This window comes from Exophiala oligosperma, assembly GCF_000835515.1.
Source record: "Exophiala oligosperma strain CBS 72588 unplaced genomic scaffold supercont1.6, whole genome shotgun sequence".
Taxonomy (NCBI): domain Eukaryota; kingdom Fungi; phylum Ascomycota; class Eurotiomycetes; order Chaetothyriales; family Herpotrichiellaceae; genus Exophiala; species Exophiala oligosperma.
The window spans coordinates 1,919,329-1,940,911 of record NW_015622823.1 but is presented as its reverse complement, the minus strand read 5'-3'; the positions used below and the strand labels follow the sequence as shown (position 1 = coordinate 1,940,911).

At 51.1% G+C, this 21,583-nt stretch overlaps 9 protein-coding genes across 9 annotated transcripts; 6 read left to right on the top strand and 3 right to left on the bottom strand.

Moving 5' to 3' along the window:
- Positions 1–202: 202 nt before the first annotated feature.
- On the top strand, positions 203–781 carry PV06_07117 (uncharacterized protein; the record flags this gene model as incomplete). The annotated part of the gene is made up of 1 exon (XM_016408304.1): positions 203–781. The coding sequence occupies one exon, from the start codon at positions 203–205 to the stop codon at positions 779–781; it is 579 nt and encodes a 192-aa protein (XP_016261784.1).
- A 1,749-nt stretch (positions 782–2,530) lies between these two features.
- Positions 2,531–3,724, top strand: PV06_07116 (uncharacterized protein; the record flags this gene model as incomplete). Its single annotated transcript, XM_016408303.1, has 1 exon — positions 2,531–3,724. One exon carries the CDS (start codon positions 2,531–2,533, stop codon positions 3,722–3,724), a length of 1,194 nt encoding a protein of 397 aa, XP_016261783.1.
- An 803-nt stretch (positions 3,725–4,527) lies between these two features.
- Positions 4,528–6,467, top strand: PV06_07115 (uncharacterized protein; the record flags this gene model as incomplete). The annotated part of the gene is made up of 6 exons (XM_016408302.1): positions 4,528–4,630; positions 4,711–4,774; positions 4,846–4,864; positions 4,916–5,813; positions 5,902–5,937; positions 5,992–6,467. 6 exons carry the CDS (start codon positions 4,528–4,530, stop codon positions 6,465–6,467), a joined length of 1,596 nt encoding a protein of 531 aa, XP_016261782.1.
- A 218-nt stretch (positions 6,468–6,685) lies between these two features.
- On the top strand, positions 6,686–7,881 carry PV06_07114 (uncharacterized protein). The gene is made up of 4 exons (XM_016408301.1): positions 6,686–6,900; positions 7,112–7,162; positions 7,286–7,482; positions 7,575–7,881. Exons 1-4 carry the CDS (start codon positions 6,871–6,873, stop codon positions 7,699–7,701), a joined length of 405 nt encoding a protein of 134 aa, XP_016261781.1. The 5' UTR covers positions 6,686–6,870; the 3' UTR covers positions 7,702–7,881.
- Positions 7,806–9,190, bottom strand: PV06_07113 (uncharacterized protein). Its single transcript, XM_016408300.1, has one exon. It carries the CDS (start codon positions 9,069–9,071, stop codon positions 7,926–7,928), a length of 1,146 nt encoding a protein of 381 aa, XP_016261780.1. The 5' UTR covers positions 9,072–9,190; the 3' UTR covers positions 7,806–7,925.
- A 1,999-nt stretch (positions 9,191–11,189) lies between these two features.
- PV06_07112 (uncharacterized protein) lies at positions 11,190–15,340 on the top strand. The gene is made up of 2 exons (XM_016408299.1): positions 11,190–11,437; positions 11,488–15,340. The coding sequence occupies exon 2, from the start codon at positions 11,701–11,703 to the stop codon at positions 14,383–14,385; it is 2,685 nt and encodes an 894-aa protein (XP_016261779.1). The 5' UTR covers positions 11,190–11,437; positions 11,488–11,700; the 3' UTR covers positions 14,386–15,340.
- Positions 15,341–15,379: 39 nt separating this feature from the next.
- On the bottom strand, positions 15,380–18,527 carry PV06_07111 (uncharacterized protein). Its single transcript, XM_016408298.1, has 3 exons — positions 18,168–18,527; positions 17,568–18,111; positions 15,380–17,511 (listed from the first exon to the last, which is right to left on the bottom strand). The coding sequence occupies exons 1-3, from the start codon at positions 18,223–18,225 to the stop codon at positions 16,158–16,160; spliced, it is 1,956 nt and encodes a 651-aa protein (XP_016261778.1). The 5' UTR covers positions 18,226–18,527; the 3' UTR covers positions 15,380–16,157.
- A 163-nt stretch (positions 18,528–18,690) lies between these two features.
- On the top strand, positions 18,691–19,438 carry PV06_07110 (uncharacterized protein). The gene is made up of 2 exons (XM_016408297.1): positions 18,691–18,842; positions 18,898–19,438. The coding sequence occupies exons 1-2, from the start codon at positions 18,814–18,816 to the stop codon at positions 19,190–19,192; spliced, it is 324 nt and encodes a 107-aa protein (XP_016261777.1). The 5' UTR covers positions 18,691–18,813; the 3' UTR covers positions 19,193–19,438.
- Positions 19,123–21,459, bottom strand: PV06_07109 (uncharacterized protein). Its single transcript, XM_016408296.1, has 2 exons — positions 20,829–21,459; positions 19,123–20,768 (listed from the first exon to the last, which is right to left on the bottom strand). The coding sequence occupies exons 1-2, from the start codon at positions 21,255–21,257 to the stop codon at positions 19,317–19,319; spliced, it is 1,881 nt and encodes a 626-aa protein (XP_016261776.1). The 5' UTR covers positions 21,258–21,459; the 3' UTR covers positions 19,123–19,316.
- Between the last annotated feature and the right edge of the window lie 124 nt (positions 21,460–21,583).

Below are 21,583 nucleotides of genomic sequence, written 5' to 3'. Positions count from 1 at the left end.
AAGATAGGCAGTTGGACTGCATAGCGTAAGCAGGCGGGTCGGATCTGCCTAACTAAAAACAAGGCTGTCGCCTCGGCGCTACCCGAAAGTAAAATACCTTAATCACTTGGCAAAATCTGGGGATCGTTTCCCATGCGCCCTGTTCTGGTTTCTCTTTTTTCCCTCTCGAAAACGCAACGATGCATTTCCAATACAGACAAAGATGGCCACACTCAAGCCCGATGTTAACGATCCGGACTATAACGAGAGTATCACACTCAAACTTGACGCACTTAACTCTCAATGGAGAGTCTCATGTGCACTTTCACGGATCTGGGAGCATTGGACTGCCGGGTCATTAAGCCCTCGTTGTAGTCATTACGAGCAGAAAACTCCACCTCCCGACGATCAACTCACCCCTAAGAGCCTATACCTTCGAAACTTCTACCGCAATTATGGTATGGGTGCCGACACCCCGTGGATCGAGACACCGACACCTCCTGAAGAAGCACAAGCGTCGCTCGAAGCAGGCCGGGCGTTGCTTGCAAAGATTGCGCACTTAATGCCAAAACCAAGACGCATAATTATCAAGCAAGGAGTCCAGCATGCTATCAACGAACCCAAAAGGCAATATGGCATCACCAAATCAAGGAAGCCAGCCCGAAAACACACTCCCCACTCCATGGTTACTCGCACAAGATCGCTTTCAACGCGAGGGCATCGATTGTTTGATCTGGAACATCCACCACCGAAAGAAGAAACATGCCAGGAGGGAATTGGAATCATGCAGTCGATTCCTTGATGTGGCAAGCGTGGACACTTTCCCACTGACTAGCCTTAATCGACATACACAACCCAATATGGCACCGTATGCCACTGAACTAAATTCACAGAGCTCCGCCGTCCAGGGTACACCTTTTTTCCTCTGGAGTAATATCCGAGCAGCAGCTCTGGAGGGAACACGCCAATTTCGGGGATAAACTATCGAAACATTAGATGTACAACCGAGGGATTCTTCCGAGGGTCGGATGTGAGATCGAAGTGTTGACATCCATGCTGCTGAATCACAACCTTCTTTGGTGCCTTGGTAGTATTAACCCAACACTCTCAAGACCGACTTGTCGTCGGTCATATACGTGAAGGTTTGATCTACTACGGACCCAAAGAAAACGAGATTTACTGAAAGAGTTGTCGATTAGGACAACACCTTCATGTTGTCAAGCGTGGAGGAATATGTCGCTACTCGCTAGTGCAGTAATTTACTTGCCTGATGTAGGAAGTTAGGAAGTTCAACAGAGGGGGAAGACGATGAAGAAGACCAGGCTATGTAAAACACCGAGGAGAACGCGGGCTATTTCACTAGGTATCTGAGGAAGTGCCCTAATCCATGATCTGACCTGCTCTTCATACAGTAGGCTCTCCCTCTTGCTACCCAATATCATTCCCAGTCTTTTTGACCATAGGAGAAAGGGACTTTGCAGAGATGAGCTTCAAGCTGAAAGGCCTGAGCCATATTCAACGTCCAAGAAGTTAGGGGAGAAACAACCATTTCAAGCGGTTTTGAAAGCATAGGGTGGGTTCATCTATAGGAAGGTACTTGTCGTCGTTTAGCAGGCCGCGTGCAAAACGATGGTCCGAAGTGTCTGCATCTTACTCGCTCTAAACATTTGGAGACTGAAAACGCGGTGCACATTCCTCATTGTATTCCTTTAGCTGCGCCATTTTCGTCTGTGTAAACGACTCCATCTCTGCACCCACCTCGTCTGAGAGGGATTCAGCATTGTCATCATGCAGTCTAAGTGCAGTCCAATATACAACGTCGATGTCGAAACTCTTCTTGATCGCATAGTCAACCCAGAAACGTCCCGATGTTCCACGAGTGACGCATTCGGGCGGAAAGACTTGGCTGCATCATCTTTGATCCGCAATCACATTCGGCTTGTTCCATGGCCTGCAAGACCTGTTCCATCCCTGTGCTCAAAGAGAGGAATGAAATATTGCAGTGAGCCCTTATCGAGCCACGTCTCCGGTCCGGACAAGAGCAGCCACCAGGGCGGATCGTATGTGAACAGGGCTGGCATCGCCTTTGTGAACATGATACCAAAGAAAAGGCTTCACGTGAACACCTACCTACCAGGTATGCAGAGTATACAAAGGTACTTAAAGGGTAATTCTCTAAATGCCTAGTACTACCTAATTGAAGGCTTAGGTAAGGTCAGGGTCACTGGGGTTACGGTTATTCTCGGGTAAAGAGAAAGCCCCCCAGGCTCAAAAATTAACCGATTTGGGCCCGTATCTCGTTTTATCAGAATGCGAAGGTGAAGTTCACCACATTGATCTCATGGTAAATAGATCGTCATTATCTCAAGTCGGCGTTATGGCGCCATCTGCCTCACAGCAAGAAACGGCAGTAGTGTGACAGTCGTTCGATGACGTATCATTGTGTGGTCCTCAATTTCGATGAGTGCGGCATCTCTTGCCACTTGATTATCTTGAGACTCTCATCATCACCACGAGGCGGTCCAAAACAAGGACTCTCCTCTGCTTTTCGATGGGACGATCACAGCCGTCACTTGGCCTTGCCCCTCCGCCTCGGCGTAAGGATGCACGGGCCAAAGCTGCAAGGCTGACGGCACACAAGACCATCCCAGGGCTCTTGGTCGGTAATGCGAGGGCAAGGAAAGGCGTGGAAAGCAGCGAGCTTATCTTGGACGCATCTGCAGTTGATGCAGGAATTAGCTCAAAAGGCACAGAGAGCAGAAAACACCGGCGAGATGCGAGAGAGAAAGTCAAAATTCGTGTGGTTGAGGGGGACACCCTGGTCGTTGCAAGGGCGTTGAGTCAAGCTTCTTCAGGGGGTATTGACGATGGAAAGTCGTCTAGACTTAAGAGTAACGTGGCAGTGCTGAACATGGCTAGTCCCCTGCTGCCCGGAGGAGGGTTTCTCAACGGTGCAACTGCACAAGAAGAAAGCCTCTGCAATCGAACGACGCTGTACCCGGCACTGAAGGACGAATTCTACCGCTTGCCTGAAGTCGGCGCCATATGGACCGAGGATGTATTGGTGTTCCGAGACCACACTGGCAAAGATCTGGGCAAAGGCGATCGATGGTGGGTTGATGTTATAAGTGCAGCCATGCTCCGTTTTCCAGACGTGGAAGGCATTGACAACGACAAGAAATACGCCGGCCAGAAGGATCGCGACACTGCCAGCAGGCAGATCAAGTGCCTCATGGACATTCTACGAGCAAAGGGCGTCGAGAAGTGCGTGCTCGGCGCATGGGGATGTGGTGCATATGGGAATCCCGTTGTCGAGATTGCACGAGCCTTCAACAAAGTTATCCTGGGTGATGGCAGAGACAGCAAAGTGCCCGACTGGGCCAGCTTGAAAGAGATCGTGTTTGCAATCAAAGAAGACAAGCTGGCGTCGGATTTTGCAAAGCATTTTGGCAACGGCCTTGAAGTTGAGAGGCAGGCGCATGGAGGAAATCAGACATCTAAAGAGAGCGATGATGGTGACACGGCCGGGCTCAGAGAACTCGAAGATAAGATCAAGGAGCTTGATTTACGCATCGACCAGTCCAAGAATCCCTCTCTGAAGACAACCCTGGAGAATATCCGTGTTCAGCTGACGAGTCAACTGGAGAGGAAGAGATCGGACAATACCCCAGCGGGAGAGTCGGATGAGGCAACCAGTGAGGACGAGGACGAGGACGACGGAATCTCAGGGACAGATTCGGCATAGGGTCTAGGACTCGTTCGATCTCATGCTCATCAAGGGCAGGCTCGTGGACATTTGAGATACATTGAACAAGTGTCTAACCGTGCCTTAAGTCCCCGCGTTTTAACTCCCCGAATTCTTACATGGTGGCCCTATCTTCTCGGCCAGTTCGTTTAATTTACATCCAACCAGAGGACAAGCTACTCGGTGATGGTCATGTAAGGCACCCTGGACAACTCGAGTGAGATGGAGACTGGGCTTTGCTAGGATATTATATGACATTGAGTATTTATACCAAGATCAATATCCCCGCAAGCAATTCTTCTCGATGTCTTTGACCAGACTAAGTTCTTAGCTTACCCTGGGCTTGCCCATTGATCGTCCGCGACGATTTCAAGGCTCATTGTGGGACTAGTCAGACGGTCGTGGGAGAATCTCCACGACTTCTCCTTATGTGGGAACTTTGGTGTAGCATCACTTCGCGGGGTCACCACATCAAACCTGCCCTTAATGTGGGCGGGGAGAAGACGATGAAAGGAAATACCCCAGACTCATGTACTGTACGATCCGTCGACTCAGTCTCCGTAACTATACTCATTTGCGAAGGCCATCTGGATTGATGATGTGAGGCCGAGAAGAGGAGAGTGGGTCCAGAGTACAACATTTCAGACAACAGAACCGACGTTGCAGACGCCGAAGACGCCTATCGCTGCCAGATCAGACAGTATATTAATCTCGAAATCCTCCTCACCTCCGCTGACTGTTTGACCCTTCTACGATACTGTTTCACTCTGTCAAAGCAAATTACAACTGGAGTAGATATCAAAATGGCCCTAACGACTGTTCTACCCATCGCAGGCGCCTTGCTGTGCGCCTTCTTGTTCTATGCATACGCCTTTGTGGGACGACGAGAGAAAGGTCTTCCTCCTGGTAAGCTGTCCTGTCTTCCATCCCGCTGGAAAGCCTGTAAAAGCCATGCCAGGTATACTGACTGACATTTATCATCGCAGGCCCTCCTACCACAGCCATCATAGGTAACGCCCATCAAATACCCACCAAAGGATCATATCTCAAGTGAGTCAAGACTGTTTCTACACCCGCTATCCGTACCATGTGAAGAGAGGACTCACAGTTTATTGCAATAGGTTCACAGAATGGGCAAAGGTACTCCTCTCTGATATTATGTTGCCGCGATGGAATTGACTCAATTGCCAGACTTACGGCGGAATCTTCTCCCTTAAACTCGGACCTGCAACGGCCGTCGTACTCACTGACCGTCGACTTGTGAAACAACTCATCGACAAGAAGTCCGGCATCTACAGTAACCGCCCTCACAGCTACGTCTCGCATAACCTCATCACAGGTGGCGACCACGTTCTGATCGCACACTATGGCAAAGTATGGCAACGGTACCGCAAAGTCATTCACCAACACTTCATGGAGAGCATCGTGATGAAAGACCATCTTCCTCTGCAACAAGCTGAAGCCAGCCAACTGTTGCATGACTTCCTCATCCAGCCTGACCAGCACATGTGGCACCCAAAGCGATTCACAAATAGCATTGCGTGCGGAACGATCTGGGGTGTACGCAGCCCGACCGTCAACACTGAGCATATGCTGCGCTTGTATAACTTGATGGAGGACTGGTCTGTCGTGATGGAGCCCGGCAATACGCCACCGGTCGACATCTTCCCCGCGTTACATTACGTTCCAGAAGCTGTCTTTGGCAACTGGCGGACCAGAGCCAGTCACGTCGGGAAAGCGATGAACGATTTATACAACGATATGCTCACTGGCCTGGAGAAGAGACGGGAAACCGTAGGACCCAAGTACAGTTTCATGGACAGGGTGCTGGACCAGAAAGATAAGCTCGACCTGACCAGACATCAGTTGTACTTCCTTGGGGGCACCATGATGGAAGGGGCAAGCGACACGTCTTCGAGTATAATACTCGCTGCCATTCAGGCGTTTGTCAAGTGGCCCGAAGTCATGCGCAAGGCACAGAAGGAGATCGACAGCGTCATTGGTGAGGACAGAAGTCCTCTCTGGTCTGACTATGCGAGTTTGCCCTACATTGCAGCAACAGTGAAAGAAGCCATGCGATGGCGACCAGGTATGTCATTATTTGGTCAATACCGTTCATCATCGCTCTCGACAGACTTGCTTGGTTTGCAAACATGTTCCCTGCTAATGAATCGTAGTGGTACCTTTGGCTTTCCCACATGCTGTAGACGAAGGTAAGTCAATGAACCACCCGAACACACCCACACGTGGCTGACTGCGAAACTCAGATGATTGGATCGAGGGCTACAAGATCCCTAAGGGATCCGTGGTCTTTATCAATGCTTGGGGCATGCACCACGATGAAAAGAAGTTCCCTAACCCCGACGTCTTTGATCCGGATCACTACAAGGGAATCACCGCATTGGCGTCGGAGCTAGCTCAATCGTCCAACCCCGATGACAGAGATCATTACGGGTACGGTTCAGGAAGACGTCTTTGTCCTGGAATCCATCTTGCCGAAAGAAACCTGTTCCTCGGCATCGCCAAACTTTTGTGGGCGTTCGAGTTTGGACCCGGGAAAGATGAGGATGGAAACATCGTCGAGCCGGATGTTGACCCTCGAACGGGCTACAGTGAAGGCTTCTTAGTTTGTGCGAAGCCGTATGCGTTGGACGTCAAGGTTCGATCGGAGAAGAGAAAGGAAACCATTCTTCGAGAGTATGAGGAAGCAAAAAGGGATGTTTTTTCTGCCTTTGATAACTAGGGTGCGCAATGACAAAATGCATGAGAGGACGACTCGATAGGACACATATGATCAAAGAATTTGTAAAACAGATTGAATCGCATATACTGTATCATGGAGCGGCACACAAACTGCGACGGAGTGACTAGCTAACTCGAGACAGCCTTGCACCCTCACAGCCTTGCGGAGGTCGAGTGCTTAGTCAACGTCACGTGATGGATATTTCTTGTCTTGGCTCGGACCCGCCCACAATGGCACACAGACTGCGCTAATCTCCAAATCCCAAAAAGTTCACCGGTCTTAAGAACAGAGCGCAGTTTCTTTCATTCTCCCTCAACCACTCACCACAAACCGAAACAACAAAGGCGCAGGATATCGACCTCTTTGCGACCGACAACTTCTCACTCCCAAACACACATACAAGATGGCACCAACACGACCCGTCGCATCCAAGGTAAGACTTCACCGGTGAAACGAAACCGAACCGCTTTGCTGCCCTCCATGTCCCATTCAAGGGTGTGTGGTTGTCCTACCTCTTCTCTGCCGTTTCGCGCGAGATGTTGCAGCGAAAACGCATTGAGGAACCTCACAACCCCTCCCCCCAAGTGAAGACATGAGAAGAGAAAAAGTAAAGGCAGTAGGCTAAGGGTTTTTTGGGATTATAGGCATCTGGCCGAGGTGGCAAGAACGCAAAGAACCAAAAGGTTACCAAGAAGGTATGATTTCAACGTCCATTGCTCACCGGCTGTGTCTCTCATCAGGCAAGATGGGAGGGTGCGCGCGCGAGAGAGACCGTGTGAGAAGGGGTGTGAGTGTGCTGACGTTCATATTCAAAACAGTACACCATCAACTGCAGCCAACCCGTCAGCGACAAGATCTTTGACCTCTCGGCTTTCGAAAAGTTCCTGCACGACCGCATCAAGGTCGAGGGCCGTACCAGCAACCTCGGCGACAACGTCCAGATCTCCCAGATCGGCGATGGCAAGATCGAGGTCGTCACTCACATTCCTTTCTCCGGTCGCTACCTGAAGTACTTGTACGTCTCTTGCCTTCCTTACACCCTACACATCCCTACCAGAGAAGAAAAAAGAAATCGAGAACTAGGCTGATAACAGAAAAACACAATAGGACCAAGAAGTTCCTCAAGAAGCAACAACTCCGTGATTGGCTTCGTGTCGTGTCGACCAGCAACGGTGTCTACGAGTTGAGATTCTTCAACGTCGTCAACGAGGAGGGTGACGAGGATGATGAATAGACTACCAAAGTCACAAGACACATCCAGGGCTACTAGCATTCGGGGGTTCAATCTCATCACGACACAGCATGGATAGAAAAAGGGCATCGGCATGGCATCATTAACTTGATTGGCGTGACATTGCACTACTACCTTATCTAGTCCAGACCAAAAAATAAAGAAAAGGTTCAATAACATGACAAGACAAATCCGATCAGGTTTCTGCCTTTTCATATTCTTTCCCATCATGTCCTCTGGTAGAGATGGATTTGATACCTCATGTTCTCCAACTCCAAGGGGTATTTCAAGGAAGAATTCAATCTGAACCAACGTGAATCATCCGAGACTCGTTTTTTCCACTTACCCTGTGCGACGTCCTGTAAGGCGTGATCGAGAAGCCATTTCATTGGGTACTTCTTGGTCTGACCCTGACCCTGGCCCAATTTGACCTCGGAGTAAGACCCTGGACTGTCGACGACGAGGAACCACGAGCCGGGCTGCATGATGTCGCCAAGCGCCAGCAAGAATGCGGTCGTCCGTGATATCGAGGTCGAAAAGAACTCGTTGAGTGTGAACATGATGGTGCATAGGCGAACAGATCCAAGCATCTCACGTAGCTTCCCTTCCTCGACGGCGAGGATGTCGCATTGAGAAAAGCGGTGGGAGAACAAATCACTCGTGACCAAGGAGGAGGAGGGCCTATCATTGGCGGCCACCTTTGCGCCCTCGCTCGGATAGGTCGAGAGTGAGAGTGGAGGTGGAGGAGTGCACAAGTTGTTTGCTAGCTTGTCAAGACATCCAGACCAGTCTGCAACGTCGATGGCATGTACTTCCAGACCACTCGAGAGGGATTGTCTGGAATAATGCGCTATAGCCGCAGCACATGCAGCCACTTCCGCCCCTCCGCCACCTCCAATGCAAGCGACTTTCGTAGCGCCGCCTTCGGTGTCTCTACGCGGAGTTGCAGTAGTAGTAGCAGCAGCAGTAGTAGTAGACGGATCAGTTCCGCTAGGAGTAGTAGTAATAACCCACACCGGCTGCAAGTCGCGATGTAAGAGAATGTCTGTATATCCGAGTGAGCGGGCAGCACTCCACCTCAGTGCATAAGCATCTAGATATTCTTGCTTGGCGAAGGCGCTCACAAAATCCCGTTGGTAGAGGTGGCCTTTGACCTCTTGAATCACCGTCTTGACATCCTCCACTTGTTGTTGGTCGTGGGGAGGAAAAAACGCCCGACGAAACACGTCCAAAATCATTTGATGTAGCTCTACCGGAAGAGCCGCGGGTTCGGGACGTTTCTGTGCAATGCTGTTGTTGACATGAGCGCGGGAGATATGTGTGGGTTTGGTGCTACTCGAGTCCTTTTTCTTTTTCCCTGAAGGCGGCGCCATTTGCTTTCTCTCGATGACGGAATTTTCAAGAACAAAAGGGACTGGTCAGCGTCTCAAGCCTAATGGCGCAAGTTTGTAACACGGAAGCCCAGGTTCAGTGGTACAAGTAAACGACAAAATCCGAAAAAAAAATTAAGCGCCTGCTTGTCCTCCCAGCAACATGTCATGCCACAAAGAGGCGTAATGCGTGAGTTGTTGCTTCTGCAACAGTAGCCGAAGGCGCTAAAGAACTGACCTGTCGAGCTGATGCCGTGATGTAGATGTGTGCTGATGACCAGGTCGTAATCGTCCCAATCCAAATGGAAATGTTGACTAGCTAAAGCCCGCCTTTGTTGGCTTCGAGACCAGTGACGAGGTTAGCTATCTCCAGCCACACCCAGTCTTTCAGGAAAAGGTTACACCACCAAGGAGAATTTTTCTTATCGGGCGCAACAGGTGTGTGCCTCCTCTTACGGCTGGCCCCTCTTCTCACGAGAAGACGTGCATGCACTAATGCGTGGTTTGCATATGGACGAACCAAAGTCTTCAAGGGCCGCCCAGTGAGAAAGTTGGAGTGAAGCTGTCCTTCTTTTGACGTGAAAGAATTCCCAAGCCCCAAATGGCATTATTGGTCTGGAGGGTCCGCAAAAGTTCAGGTTCCAAGGCGGTCAGTCTACCAAGCTAGCCCGCAATCAATGCCCCGGTCAATGTGAAGGATTCGGGGAAAGGGTGTGTTTGAGATTTGGCGAACAGACAGGGCTCCCCCTAGGGCTGGCAATATCTCTTAGACGATACAACCGAGATTTCGACCAAGAGTTGTCAAGGTAACCAGCAAGAAGCGAGTTTCACCTGATTCTGGTGTTTGGAGGTTCCGGGTATCTCTGGCTTGTTTGAAAATATGAGATTCACAATCGTAAACCAGGAGCGAACAGATCGGCAGCTCACGGCTGTATCCGTGAGTGAAGACCAGATTTCTCTTTGGGCTGAAGCCACAAGCACCTTTCACAAGCAAAATGCGGCCTGGATGTAACCGAAAGCGATTTTGCACTCGGGATCGAATGCCTCGTATTGGTCGCCTGTTGGTTCTTTCAGGCCTGCAGTTCCTGCATAAGCGCAGCTTCGGAGGACCCGCGAAAGCTGCAGATGCCGTCCGCTAAATAGTTCAGCTGCAAGGTCCAGGGACCTCCCGCTCAGTACAGCAAATGGATTGAGACTTCTCACAAGAGAGGCCAGCGATAGACATATGGCTGCGTCGCAGGTCTGCATCCACGTTTTTCTCGCCAAAACCAGTCAGGAATCCGAAGGCACGCGCTGACGAGGAGGTCGCACAAGGTAGTCCAACTGTACTGTAGATAAGAGCACGGCCCGGTGGGTAGACAGGGAAAAGTGGAATTCAGGTGATGGAGATTGGAAGGCCGCCAGGCCAGGATGGTCATCTCCTTGCCCTTTTTTGCCTGCCAACACATCAACCGGCCGTCTCTTGGGTCAGACTATGTTGATTGACAATGTCAATCAGTAACCATGAGTCGCTGGCGCCTCCTTTGGGGGAAAATTGTCCATGGTAACGTGGAGAAAGGCCCCATGCAGGGTTCAGGCGCGGAGGATTGAAGCAGTGTTCAAGGCGCACGTCAAAGCGTAGCCTGGGACTGTACTGTGGCTCTGATGGCAACCTTTAATTGAATTACTCCGGAGGTGTCTCGACGGGTCTGTTGTCGTGGCATTCGTACTCGTAAGGTGGCCTCGCCAGAAATGCAATTGTTCGTCATCGTCGTCTCGCATACGGAGGCGGATGGCACCAGTTCATCGCAAAAGCAGGCATCGTGCCAACTCCAACCATCTGCATGGACCGAAAGAGGATTGGGGCCAATGCCGCAGCAGCCGCTAGGGATACCTAAAGACGTAGCCCCTCACCCGTAGAATGGCGCCTAACCTGGCTGGGCGACCGCCTAAGAAATAAGCTGCAGCTGCATCTCTGGCCTGTGACCTGATCCCTGGAGAATGAGTGCCTGGTGGTTGCCAGGTGCAGTGGAGTCGCCTGCTGCCGGTTCCTCGCACCCTGCACCTGCACTGCGCCCTCTTGCCCGGGGGCTTCCTGGCTTCCTGCACCTCCGTCTTCCTTCAGCTTTTTCCCGTTCAAACCACACACATCCATCTCACCACACTCCCTCCTCTCCACCACCTGCAATCCAGTCCCTCTCAGACCTCACGGCCTTGACAAGCCTTTGGCTCCTGATCGAAGGAAGACGCATTCTCGTCTTTCTTCCAGGTTGCTGTCCACTCCTTCAAAACCACCTTGCTCAATCATTCAGATCAACACCATCAACTCTTTCCGCTTTAGCCGACCTCAAATCCTCGCAGCTTCACCGAGCAAAGAGTCTTGCCCTTAGGTATTGCTCGCTGTGAGCTCTCGACAGATTACACGCTGACACGTCTCCAGACCGTTATACCAGTCCTTCTTTACCAAGACATTGCAGCGCAATCTCGCCCTCCTCAACCTCTAATGGTGGCAGTCGTTTCTTCGCAAAAAGCAGCATAAACAATTCGACTTGATCAGGTGCAGGAACACCTTTCTGAACAATATCTAATGAACCTGCCTGCTGGTCAGAACAAGCGCCGACACTAGTCTTCGGCTGGCTGCTATTGTTGAACTATGACTTCAATTTCACTGCCTCCTGTAGTACCCGGCTTATCGCCATTCGACTCGGCTCCTGAAAGTCCAACTCGCTCTCCTGCCGCGCACAGAAGACGGTCGTCACGCAACCCGAATGCTGCGCCTCTTCCGATCTTTTCCTTCAATCCAGGTGCGGATGAGGCTACCATGAAAGCAGGAGAAATGGGAGGGAGGAATCCGCCCACGGGCGCTACAATGGTGGAAGCCAGCCGACGTCCCTCGCGACCAGCGTTGCCAGAGTTCAAGTTCAATCCTGGAGCCGATTTACCTCCTGAGAGGAGTCCGAGCCCAACTCACCCGGTACTACAAGAGATGGCTATGAATCAACAACGTGCGGTTCGATCTGCTAGACCTGCTCCGTTACCCGCGTTCACCTTCAACCCCAGCGCAAATCCGGCACAGGCATCACCAAGTCCGACGAAATTGAGTCTTGGCGATGTCCAGCCTCCACCACATCGTTCTGGTCATCGAAGAGGCGTCAGCGAGTTCGTGGGTGGTGGAAACAACGGCCCTCAAATGGTCAGTACGAGTCCGGAAAAGTCAGAGTACCGCCCACATCCTCCCGTCACAGGAGCCAGGGGACATGCTCATCGCCGGTCACAAGCCGTGTCCATCTCTGACATTGACACGTCTGAGTTGATCAAGGCAAACGCTTTGTCCAAAGCACGGGCCGGCTCTTCACCAACCACCCCATCCGATTGTGCACTGGCCTTCCCATATCCTCGTGCTGGGCCTTCATCGCGGCAGTCAATGTCAAACATCGTCCGAACTCCACCATCGTCTCCTCGACGTAGAGGCAGTGCACCAGGTGTTCGACCGCGTGTAGGTTTCTCTGATCAGGTGGATGTCATTCCTCGGCCTCTGTCTCTGATCTCGTCTGAAACCGAAGGCAGCAATTCAACAATCCGAGGATGCCACTCACTATCAGGTAGCATCAATTCAATCGCCAGTCCCAGTCCACGCCCAGCGGTGATCATCACCTCCAGCGACCTGTCGAGTTCGCCAGAACGGCCTCAGACTGCCGATGCGCAATCCACTCTGTCGCCCGGTATGACTTCTCAGACAAATCCGATTTCGATGATCAACCTGCCAAAGCGGCCGCTTTCAGCTTCTGGATCGCCTGGAACACTGAGTTGCAGCAGCCCTCCTAGTAAGAAGAAGTATTTCTGGTTCAACCAGTCTACCACGAGCTCTCCGTTGGCCACGCCCCGGGCAGAGCAAAGTGATCCCATGGACGTCTTCACCTCTGATGCGTCTCCTCGACCATCCGTGCTGAGAGCCTTTGCTGATCAAAGTCGGCCCAAAACCTCTGCCGGAGAACCGGGCTCCTCGTCATCGAGAAAGCGGAAATACCATACCTGGACTTCTGGCATATTTTCAAGAAAAACCGACAGCAAACGCTCCGGTAAAGCTAAAGAACAGGAAATACCGCCGGTGCCTGCTTTGGTTAGACGACCAAGCGATCGCCTCAATGACATTTTCGACACCGATGATACGATCGTCCTACGTGAGCCTTCCCCAGTCGCAACGAGAGTTCGTCCTCCGCTTCCGCAACTAGTGCCGGTTCAGGCATCTGCCGCCACCGCCCCTGCAGAACAAGTCACGAGCCCTGTGCTTGATTTGGACGCAGCTTTAGGTCCATTCGGAAGTGAAGAGAAGCTCAGCCCTGGCAAAAGCTTACCTTTAGTTCGCATCGCGAAACTTCACAGCAGCGAGCGTAGAGGTAATGTGGATGCCTTTGGCACTGTTCATAGGAGGACTGAATCAGCACCAATCATGCCAGCTGTCAATCGAACCACCTTTGGCGTTCACCGTATTGGGAGTAACTCGTCTCTCACTGAGGATGTTTTCGACGAAGAGGAAGAGGATAATTTTCTGGCTGGAGAGAACATTGAGTCCCAGGGGAATCGCTCGTCTGCAGATAACCAGAGTGACCCGATGTCAATCGACCCCCTGGATACATCGCCGTCTGCCCGATATACTGCTCCTCCTCTGAAACCAACCGAAGGCCTTGGCTTATCCTTGGGCAAGCAACGCGCTGACGGTGTTGTCATTGCTGATCTCGAGGAAGATGTTGCTCGTGCTGAGGCCAGATCTTCCAACTCTACCATCGAAGCGCCAGTTTTCCCAGATTACGAGGCGACAAAGCCCTCAACTTCCCCAATGGTTCTGGCATATCCGGCACCTCAATCCCACTACGCTTCTTCCACTGAGGGTCGTACAACTTCGGCCTCGATGATCTCTTCTCCAGATGCAGACCATATTTCTTTCGACACCATGGCCCGCCCAAGCCGGGCAATCGGAGAAGCAAGCCCGGACTATGTACTACGAGCTTCCATGGATGATTTGCCTTCTCTGAGTGACAGCCTGTCAAGCGGAGTGCTACCAAGATTTTCGAGTAGTGCCGGTACCCGTTCTTCAACGGAGCAACGTTCTCGCTCCATGATAGATCCATCGACCTCAAGATCGCAAAGTCAACAAGCATGGAAGCGAGCAAGCTTAGCCAGTCTCAATCGCCTGATTCCAAGTTCTTCGAACGGCAGCAAGCTTAAATTCGAGACTGTACCCGATCCGCTAGTCGAGGACGTCAAGGTTCGAAAGAGGAGCAATAGGATCAGTAAATTGGTACATTTTTGGCGATCGAAAGAAAAGCCTGAAAAATGATCTTTTCGGGGACAAACAAGGTTGATCAAGGACAGCAATCCTTACTTACGGCATTACGAACAGAGCTTAGCGAAGTGCTTTTGGGGCTCTCACGACTTGAATGGCATGCATTTTCATGGACACACCTTTTACGACATTTTCACGATAGGGGAGGTCGTTGGCCATGCGCGCTTCGACCGAAATACCTCTTCGACCTTTTTTTCTTTACAAAGAACACTCGTTGAGCAGATTGCGTTCATGTCTTCCGAGGCAAGCACACAATCTTTTACAAACTTCTTGGGCTCGACTGCATTCTTGCGGCAATTGGGCCTGGCTTGGTCATTTTGGTTTTCAAAGATGAGCTGTGTAGAGCGAAAGGCATCCCGGACTACGCATGCGAAAAGATGCTGACAGCAACAAACAACAATGCAAAAGAACAGTCAATGTGTGTGATCAAGATCATTTTACTTTTCACCGAACATGAAGACTTGGCCATGTTCATATGTATGAGCTGAGATACATAAAGCTAGGGTTGAAGGAATGAGCTTGGTGATTTTTGAAAGGGCGGGGATTTGGGAGAATGAAATGAGGGATATTTCGACGGACAGGGTGTTGTCGATCAGAAGCTGGTTATCAGTCCAGTCTGATACTACCAGTAGCTAAGGGAAGACATTTCTTTTGGCTGTAGGCGTTAGACATACATACCTGCATGCCTCATGCCTTGGAGTAGTAGTATTCCTTTGAGGATTGTTTGCCATCGATCAGTCTTTTCGGTCGGATCAAACCGACCGATCAGGGTTGTCGAGGTGACATTCCTTGCCAGGGTTCATGGAGGAACGTTTTATTCGCCCCGAAATTGTTTCGATCGGTGTTCAAGTTGTGTCTCGCTCGGAAAAGGGGGTTTTTCCTCTGCCACCAAGTTTCCATTCTAGTACGGGAGCCTTCGCCTTTTCTGATGTCCGACCGGGGGGGGGGGGACTTCGGAAACGGTAATGGATGAAATGGAACCTCACGAGGCTGTCAATGATTCTTCAGCACCTAATTAGTTCTAGTTCTTTTGGGGGAAAAGGAAACCTTGTCGAGAAGTCTCGCCCTGCGTTTTTCGCATGTATTGTATCAGCGATTGTACGTAGGTAGGTAGAAAAACAAGAGGTGATTCCACATTCCACACTGTCCGCAGTTTCACACCAAGACAACCCTCTGCAGGCATTCCCCTCCGCGCCTCTCCCCCCAAAAGACCAAAAAAACGCCGCTGCCGTGCCCATGCCCCATGCCATCGTCAAAAACAAAAAGGTTGAAGAAGGGAGGGTTGAACGCGGAGCGCCGCGATCGACACCCTCCCCCATTCACCACCCCAATGGTCGGTCTCTAAAGCCTCAGGACAGGATCCGTTCCAATCAAAGTGACACGCACAGAGAGAACCACACTTTTTTTTCCTTCCACCATTCAACAAGAGATCAAGATTTATGTCGAGACAATTCGATTTCAGAGAGAAAAGTAGTAGACTTAGAAGCATCCAAAGACCTTGTGACGACGGCCAGATAGCCGTGTCCATTAATGATCATCGTCAGTCGTCATCATCGTCGTCGTCGTCGTCGTCGTCAAAATACTCGTACTTCCAACGCAAAAGTGTGGCGTCTTATCATTTCTTGAGATGCAGGGTGGTATCTATCCTCGTCGCTGAGCGTCTCGCCTCTGGGACAGACAAGACCCTCGACAACTTACTCAAGCACCGAGGACGCGGGGTGAAATTCGAAGATCAACAGTCAAGTCAAAGCAAGTTCAAACTTTCATCACCGCTTGACGCCAACAGGACCATGACTCGCACTTCCCACTCGACCGCTGGTCTTGCGTACCTTAGTCTTATCCTCACCGCCACTTCGACGAGGAGATTCTCTCAAAGATCGGGTCTTTGAGACGCTCATGGCACCCATACCACTAGCCGCTCTGGGCGTCTTTGGTCGGGAAGCCTTCTCACTCACGGTGCTGAGTTTGAGGTTTTCTTGTTCCTGAGCAAGCTCGTCCCAGATTGCATTGGTGTCTTCAAGTTGGAAGTTGACATCACCATCATCCTCATAGATGTTCATCTCGTCTCCCATGTCGAAGGATTTCGTCACCGTTGTGGTGGTGGTTGTGTATGAGACACTTCGTGACTTGCCCTTGCTTCCCATGGGGCTCTTGCTTTGGCTTCTTCGGGATGCGGCTCTCTGCAGAATCAGCTCTTCTTCGCTGTCCGCTCCATTCACACTGTGCCGGAAAGAACCATCGCTCTCCGATTTGGCACCGTTGACGCGGACGGCGCCCGAGGTAGATCGCGCGTAGGGATGGTTCCTCGAGTCCATACGAGCATATTTTCTTGGTTGGCCAGGTGTCGGTGCGGGCAGATTCTCATCCTGATAAGGTTCCGCCTTTGCGACATCGTTACCATCGATTTCGCCCAGGGCAGACCGTCGTGCGCTTGATCGGTCAGGCGTTGCTTGTTGCATTCCACCACTGGCGATGCGCATAGGTGTCTTGGCTGACATCGTGCGAGGTGTAGAAGGCTTCGCAACTTCCATCTTTACCTTCCATTGGTCCTCCAGATACCACTCTCGGAATTTGCCTTGGTTGAGGTGTAGCCAGTGCTGCTGTGGTCCTACCACCATGCCAGGTCGCATGAATCGCATGAATGCAATGACCTCGTTGGCAGTAAAGCCATGACGATAGATCAGGTACGCTCCAATTAAGCAGCCTGTTCTTCCAAGGCCAGCTTTGCAATGAACAGCGATTGATTTGTTCTTAACAATCATGTCGTGAGCTAGCTTGATGAACTTGCGAACGATGGGAAGCGTTGGACAAGTGCCGTCTTCAAAAATCATGTCAATGTGTTGAATACCGAGAGCAGTAAAGTATGTTGGGCAGTAGAGCTCCGAGTTCAAGCGTACCACGAGACCAACATCCCGCTGCACGAAATGAGTCAGGACGTTCTTGAAAGGTTGTGATATTCTGGCGTCTGGAATTTCTGGTACGCAACTTGGCAGCGTTGCGTAGGCTGGGGATGACGTTGGTATTGGGGCGGTAGGCTCAGACTGAGGTGATGCAAAGGCAACGAATTGCGGTGAGATCCAGTTGAAGTCTCCCATATCTACTCTTTCATATCGTTCGTATCTGTTGACACATTAGCGATCCAGTAGATTATGAAGCTCCAGGAAAAGACAACATACTCTTCTAGATTGAACTCCTTAAGTTGGCACAGATTTTCTTCTTTTGCTTTCCACACACCGTAAACAACGTCCTGAATGTTGAGGATAAAATCGGCTTGGCTGTAGCCTGCGTCTCGGAAGGGCATGTAGGGAGGGTCCGCCTGTGCAATAGGTGCAAGAGCAAGATGAGGAGGCCATGCTTGTATGAGGACCATGTAGCACGCGACCAGACATGCAGCGTTGGCCCGACTCCGTGCGTCTGCTCGACTCCAAAACACCACGGCCTTGTCATTGTTTGCCGGATCTCCTAAGATCTCGTGGAATTGAACGGCGAATCTGTACAAGTGTCCGATGTGCAGCGGACCAAAGTCGGCGTGAAAAGCATTGTAGAGAAGGGTATCATCAATCGTGAAGTAGACTGGTGGAGGTCGCAGAGTGGCGCTGGTTGGACCTGCTTGCGACCTGGACGACGACTTCTTGTGGGGAGATCGCTTGGCTTGAGCAGGATATGGGAAAGGAGTGTTCTCGTTGGGAGCTTGTGTGTAGGATGCTAGGTAGAGGCGATCTGCGCAGAAGTGTGAGATGTTGTGTTGTGGAAGGGGGCATTGCTTTGTTTCATACCTTGGATGTATTCAATAACCTGCCCATAGCTGACCGGATGGGCCATTGTGGGCGCCATCGCTGTTGTTCAAATACACGATGAAGCTGTGGAAGCAAGCTTGGGATGCAAGACCAGGTCTCAGCACGGCGCAACGGATTGTCGACGAAGGGAGGGAGGGCGTTTGTGTGTGTATTGGGAGCTTTGGTCCCTCGGCGAGGCGTCGTCAACAAGCCACAGAAACTGCACTGGCTGCGTCTTTTACGGCTGTAGCATATCGCAAAGAGGATCACACGAAGCAAGACAAGATGATAAGACTGAGGGTAAGTGTGCAGAGAGTAAAGATGAGGAATCGTGGAGAGGCCAAAGGTGGTGGAGGAATGAGTACTGTATTTGAATCGAGAATGCGGGAAACCAACAATCAAAGTCGCCCAAATGTTGTCGATGGCGCCACGTACGTTGCTAAGCAACCACCACACACCACAATTTGCAACTGTATCAGATTCTTGCCTACGACGACCACCGACCACCAACAACCACAGACCAGCCCTTTCGTCACCGATTTGCATCATCAATCCCTCCCCTCGTCCATCGCGATAATAACACAGCCCACTCACGAAAACACCGGTCCCTTGGAGAGCAGTGAATCATCTTTCCTCCTCTTCAACCATGGCAACAGTTGAATTTCCTTGCTCATTGTAAGTGATTTACCAGTCACCAAGAAAATAAATAGTACTAACCCAGGTCTACCAGAGTAATCAACGTCCCCTTCCCGGATCACCGTCTTGCCTCCACTGCCCTTCGCTCTCTCAACGTTGACCAAGAGCCTTCTTCCTCTGTGCAACGAATATATTCTTTGACAGACTCCGAAGGTAACCCTGCGTCTGAGAATGACAGTGGGACCGTTCTTCGTACCGAATACAATGCGACCACCAACCGCATGCTTCGAGTCGCCGTGAATGGCTTCATGGAATCCCTCGCGGTGGTATTACAAGTCATGGAAGAACTAGATGTGGATGTATCTGGAATAAAATCTTCAACTACCTGACAATCATGTGCCAGTCCCAATATATTCGCATCCTGGAATGTACATGAGAGCCCAAACCTCTTTTGATATTGAGCCCGACAATCTTTCGCAACAAGATACTTATGGCATTGGCAGACTGGATCAATCATCTTTTGACAGCAGACCTAAATCCGTGTCGAGGCTTGAAAATGAAGCGCGAATCGGGCACATCAATTCGAGACCTCCACCTTTTGTGGCTCGTGTCCCAGGTGCTGATTTCCAAGGGAGGGTTTTGGTCCATATCCAAGGATTTGCTAACCTTGAGAGCTGCATTACCGCAGGTCAACATGCCAAAATAGTCTGGCAAGAACGTGACACCACGAGGGTGATTGAGCTCAGTCTCCGCATCTACCGGCCGACTGAGAGCTTCTGGGTGGGATGTCGTGCCGAGAACCCAAGTGATGGCCCGATCTCGTTGCATAGCAGTCTCTTCGGGCTCATCAACACCTACAGTGTCCTCGGATGGTCTTTCCCTTATGTACACAAAGAACTCGACGGTGCTGCCTTTTTCAATGATATCATTCGGCTTCGGCGTGGCGGGGCCCGGGACGTCGTCCTCTAAAACGGGGAATTGCATCGTCACCTTTGCAACAGACGACAGACTGTCCGCCGCATCGATTGATAAAAGGCCTGCCTTCTCGCCCCAACCACCGCCACCACCAGTCACCTTGTGAAGCTTTGCCCCCCGGCAGAGTGCTGAAGCGACCAGCGAGAGGACCCCGTCGTCCACCAGCCTTTGTACGGAGGGTGACTCGTCGTCAATGTTAGGAGGTCGAATCAAGGCATAGACGGCCACCGGCCCATGATACGGGTTGGATGCTACAAATTTTGTCACAGCCGACTCGAGTTCTTGAGAGGCAGGAACGGACACTCCGTCGACCTCGATCTTCGCCAGGATATTCCCCATAAATTGAGTGATTTCTCGCTCTCGTGTCAAGGCCTGCAGGGGGATTTGGCCCGAGAAAAACCACATAGGCTCATAGTGCAAGTGCACGGAAAGATGCTGCAGCTTTTCCGTGCTTTGAAGCAGTGGCCTCGTCTCCAAATAGCCAGTAGGGACGCCCCACTGGTCGCAGACCATCGTGTGTTGTTGTCCATTCAGAAACAAGGTGTTCGCAAGGGGCAGAGTCAATGTGCAGTTACTTCTCCACGGTGGCGAGATGGTCCTTGAAGCCTCGGACAGGAAAGCAATTGTGCCTGGATGGTTGGCTTCTGTCTCGCTGGCATCCTGTTCCTTTCCGGACATTCTCCAATTTTGGGAGAAGTCCTCCGTAAGGAGCAGCGCTATGCCTTCTGAGGTCTGTCCAGCTGATTTCGATTTTTTGCTCTGTGGTACTGGGAGAGCATCGACGATGGCAGCGGAAGTTCTGACTGTGCCCATGCGGGCAGTCCCGGAGTGAGGTATGCTCTTGCTATATACATTCTCGAGAAGAGGTCGAAGGAAGACATCGCGGTCCATGAAATGTGCAAGACCCGGCGTGGCCAACAGTACGATTGACCTGTAGTTCGGGTTTCGGTGGCAGTACTTCATGACTTGTCGCAATAAATCCTCGGGTTTCTGAGCAATACGAGGCGTCAGTAAGAGTTTCTTGCTTCTCGAGCATTTATAGTTACGTACCAAAAGTTCAGGAGAGTCTGTCAGCCATGTCATACCCAAAGACCTATTTGCCGCCGTGTCACCACCCTCCGGAACATGGTGTTTTCCCTCGTGCTTTGCCTTTGAGATTTGCTGCGATATTTGCTCTGCTCGACTCGATGAGCTTCGAATCGAGGGACCATTCTTTCCCTGGTGTTTTCCTCCGGCAGTCTGCTTTGGAAGTTGGCCCGCCCAAGGCTTTGCATTCCGTATCGGGGCATCTCGATTCAGTGCATCCTGAGTCAAACGTCTACGGTTTGGCACAAACTTGGTCTCCGCGTTGAGATCGACACTCCTCCTTCGTGGTAAGGAGGCCCGGCTGGACCGATATATATTCCTAACCTCTGTTTGAACAGCGCCCCTTCTCAAGTGAACGAGCCGTACAGCTGGTCCACCGCCAGATGGGAGCATGACGCTGCAGTGCCAGGCAGAAGGAACAGGAACCTGTTCGAAACCGTGATCGGGTTGAAAGCTTGCATCAAGAACAACTCATGCAATCCGGGCAGTCTAGACAGTGGCCCTTTCTGGGACCAGGTTAACAATATAGCTGATCATTGAGATGATGATGATTGAGATTTGAAGTTTTCATAACAGAGTGTAGGGCGTTTTGGTGACAACAATTTATACGTTCTGGTTGCAAGGATGAAGGTGCTTTTCCTGCCGAGTTTAATTTGCCGCGAACCCAATTGCAGCACTTACTCAGCCTCGCCAGTTCACAACCTCGTGTTCATGAAATA

What these genes read in the sequence shown, in the direction of transcription:
- PV06_07114 (XM_016408301.1), top strand. Translation starts at nt 6,871, where the DNA reads ATGGCACCAACACGACCCGTCGCATCCAAG. An exon ending in CACGACCCGTCGCATCCAAG is followed by an intron (nt 6,901 to 7,111) that starts GTAAGACTTCAC and finishes TTGGGATTATAG; the next exon opens with GCATCTGGCCGAGGTGGCAA. An exon ending in ACCAAAAGGTTACCAAGAAG is followed by an intron (nt 7,163 to 7,285) that starts GTATGATTTCAA and finishes TATTCAAAACAG; the next exon opens with TACACCATCAACTGCAGCCA.
- PV06_07113 (XM_016408300.1), bottom strand. Translation starts at nt 9,071, where the DNA reads ATGGCGCCGCCTTCAGGGAAAAAGAAAAAGGACTCGAGTAGCACCAAA.
- PV06_07112 (XM_016408299.1), top strand. Translation starts at nt 11,701, where the DNA reads ATGACTTCAATTTCACTGCCTCCTGTAGTACCCGGCTTATCGCCATTC.
- PV06_07111 (XM_016408298.1), bottom strand. Translation starts at nt 18,225, where the DNA reads ATGGCGCCCACAATGGCCCATCCGGTCAGCTATGGGCAGGTTATTGAA. An exon ending in GGTTATTGAATACATCCAAG is followed by an intron (nt 18,112 to 18,167) that starts GTATGAAACAAA and finishes ACTTCTGCGCAG; the next exon opens with ATCGCCTCTACCTAGCATCC. An exon ending in AAGGAGTTCAATCTAGAAGA is followed by an intron (nt 17,512 to 17,567) that starts GTATGTTGTCTT and finishes ATGTGTCAACAG; the next exon opens with ATACGAACGATATGAAAGAG.
- PV06_07110 (XM_016408297.1), top strand. Translation starts at nt 18,814, where the DNA reads ATGGCAACAGTTGAATTTCCTTGCTCATT. An exon ending in GTTGAATTTCCTTGCTCATT is followed by an intron (nt 18,843 to 18,897) that starts GTAAGTGATTTA and finishes CAGGTCTACCAG; the next exon opens with AGTAATCAACGTCCCCTTCC.
- PV06_07109 (XM_016408296.1), bottom strand. Translation starts at nt 21,257, where the DNA reads ATGCTCCCATCTGGCGGTGGACCAGCTGTACGGCTCGTTCACTTGAGA. An exon ending in CAGACTCTCCTGAACTTTTG is followed by an intron (nt 20,769 to 20,828) that starts GTACGTAACTAT and finishes CGTATTGCTCAG; the next exon opens with AAACCCGAGGATTTATTGCG.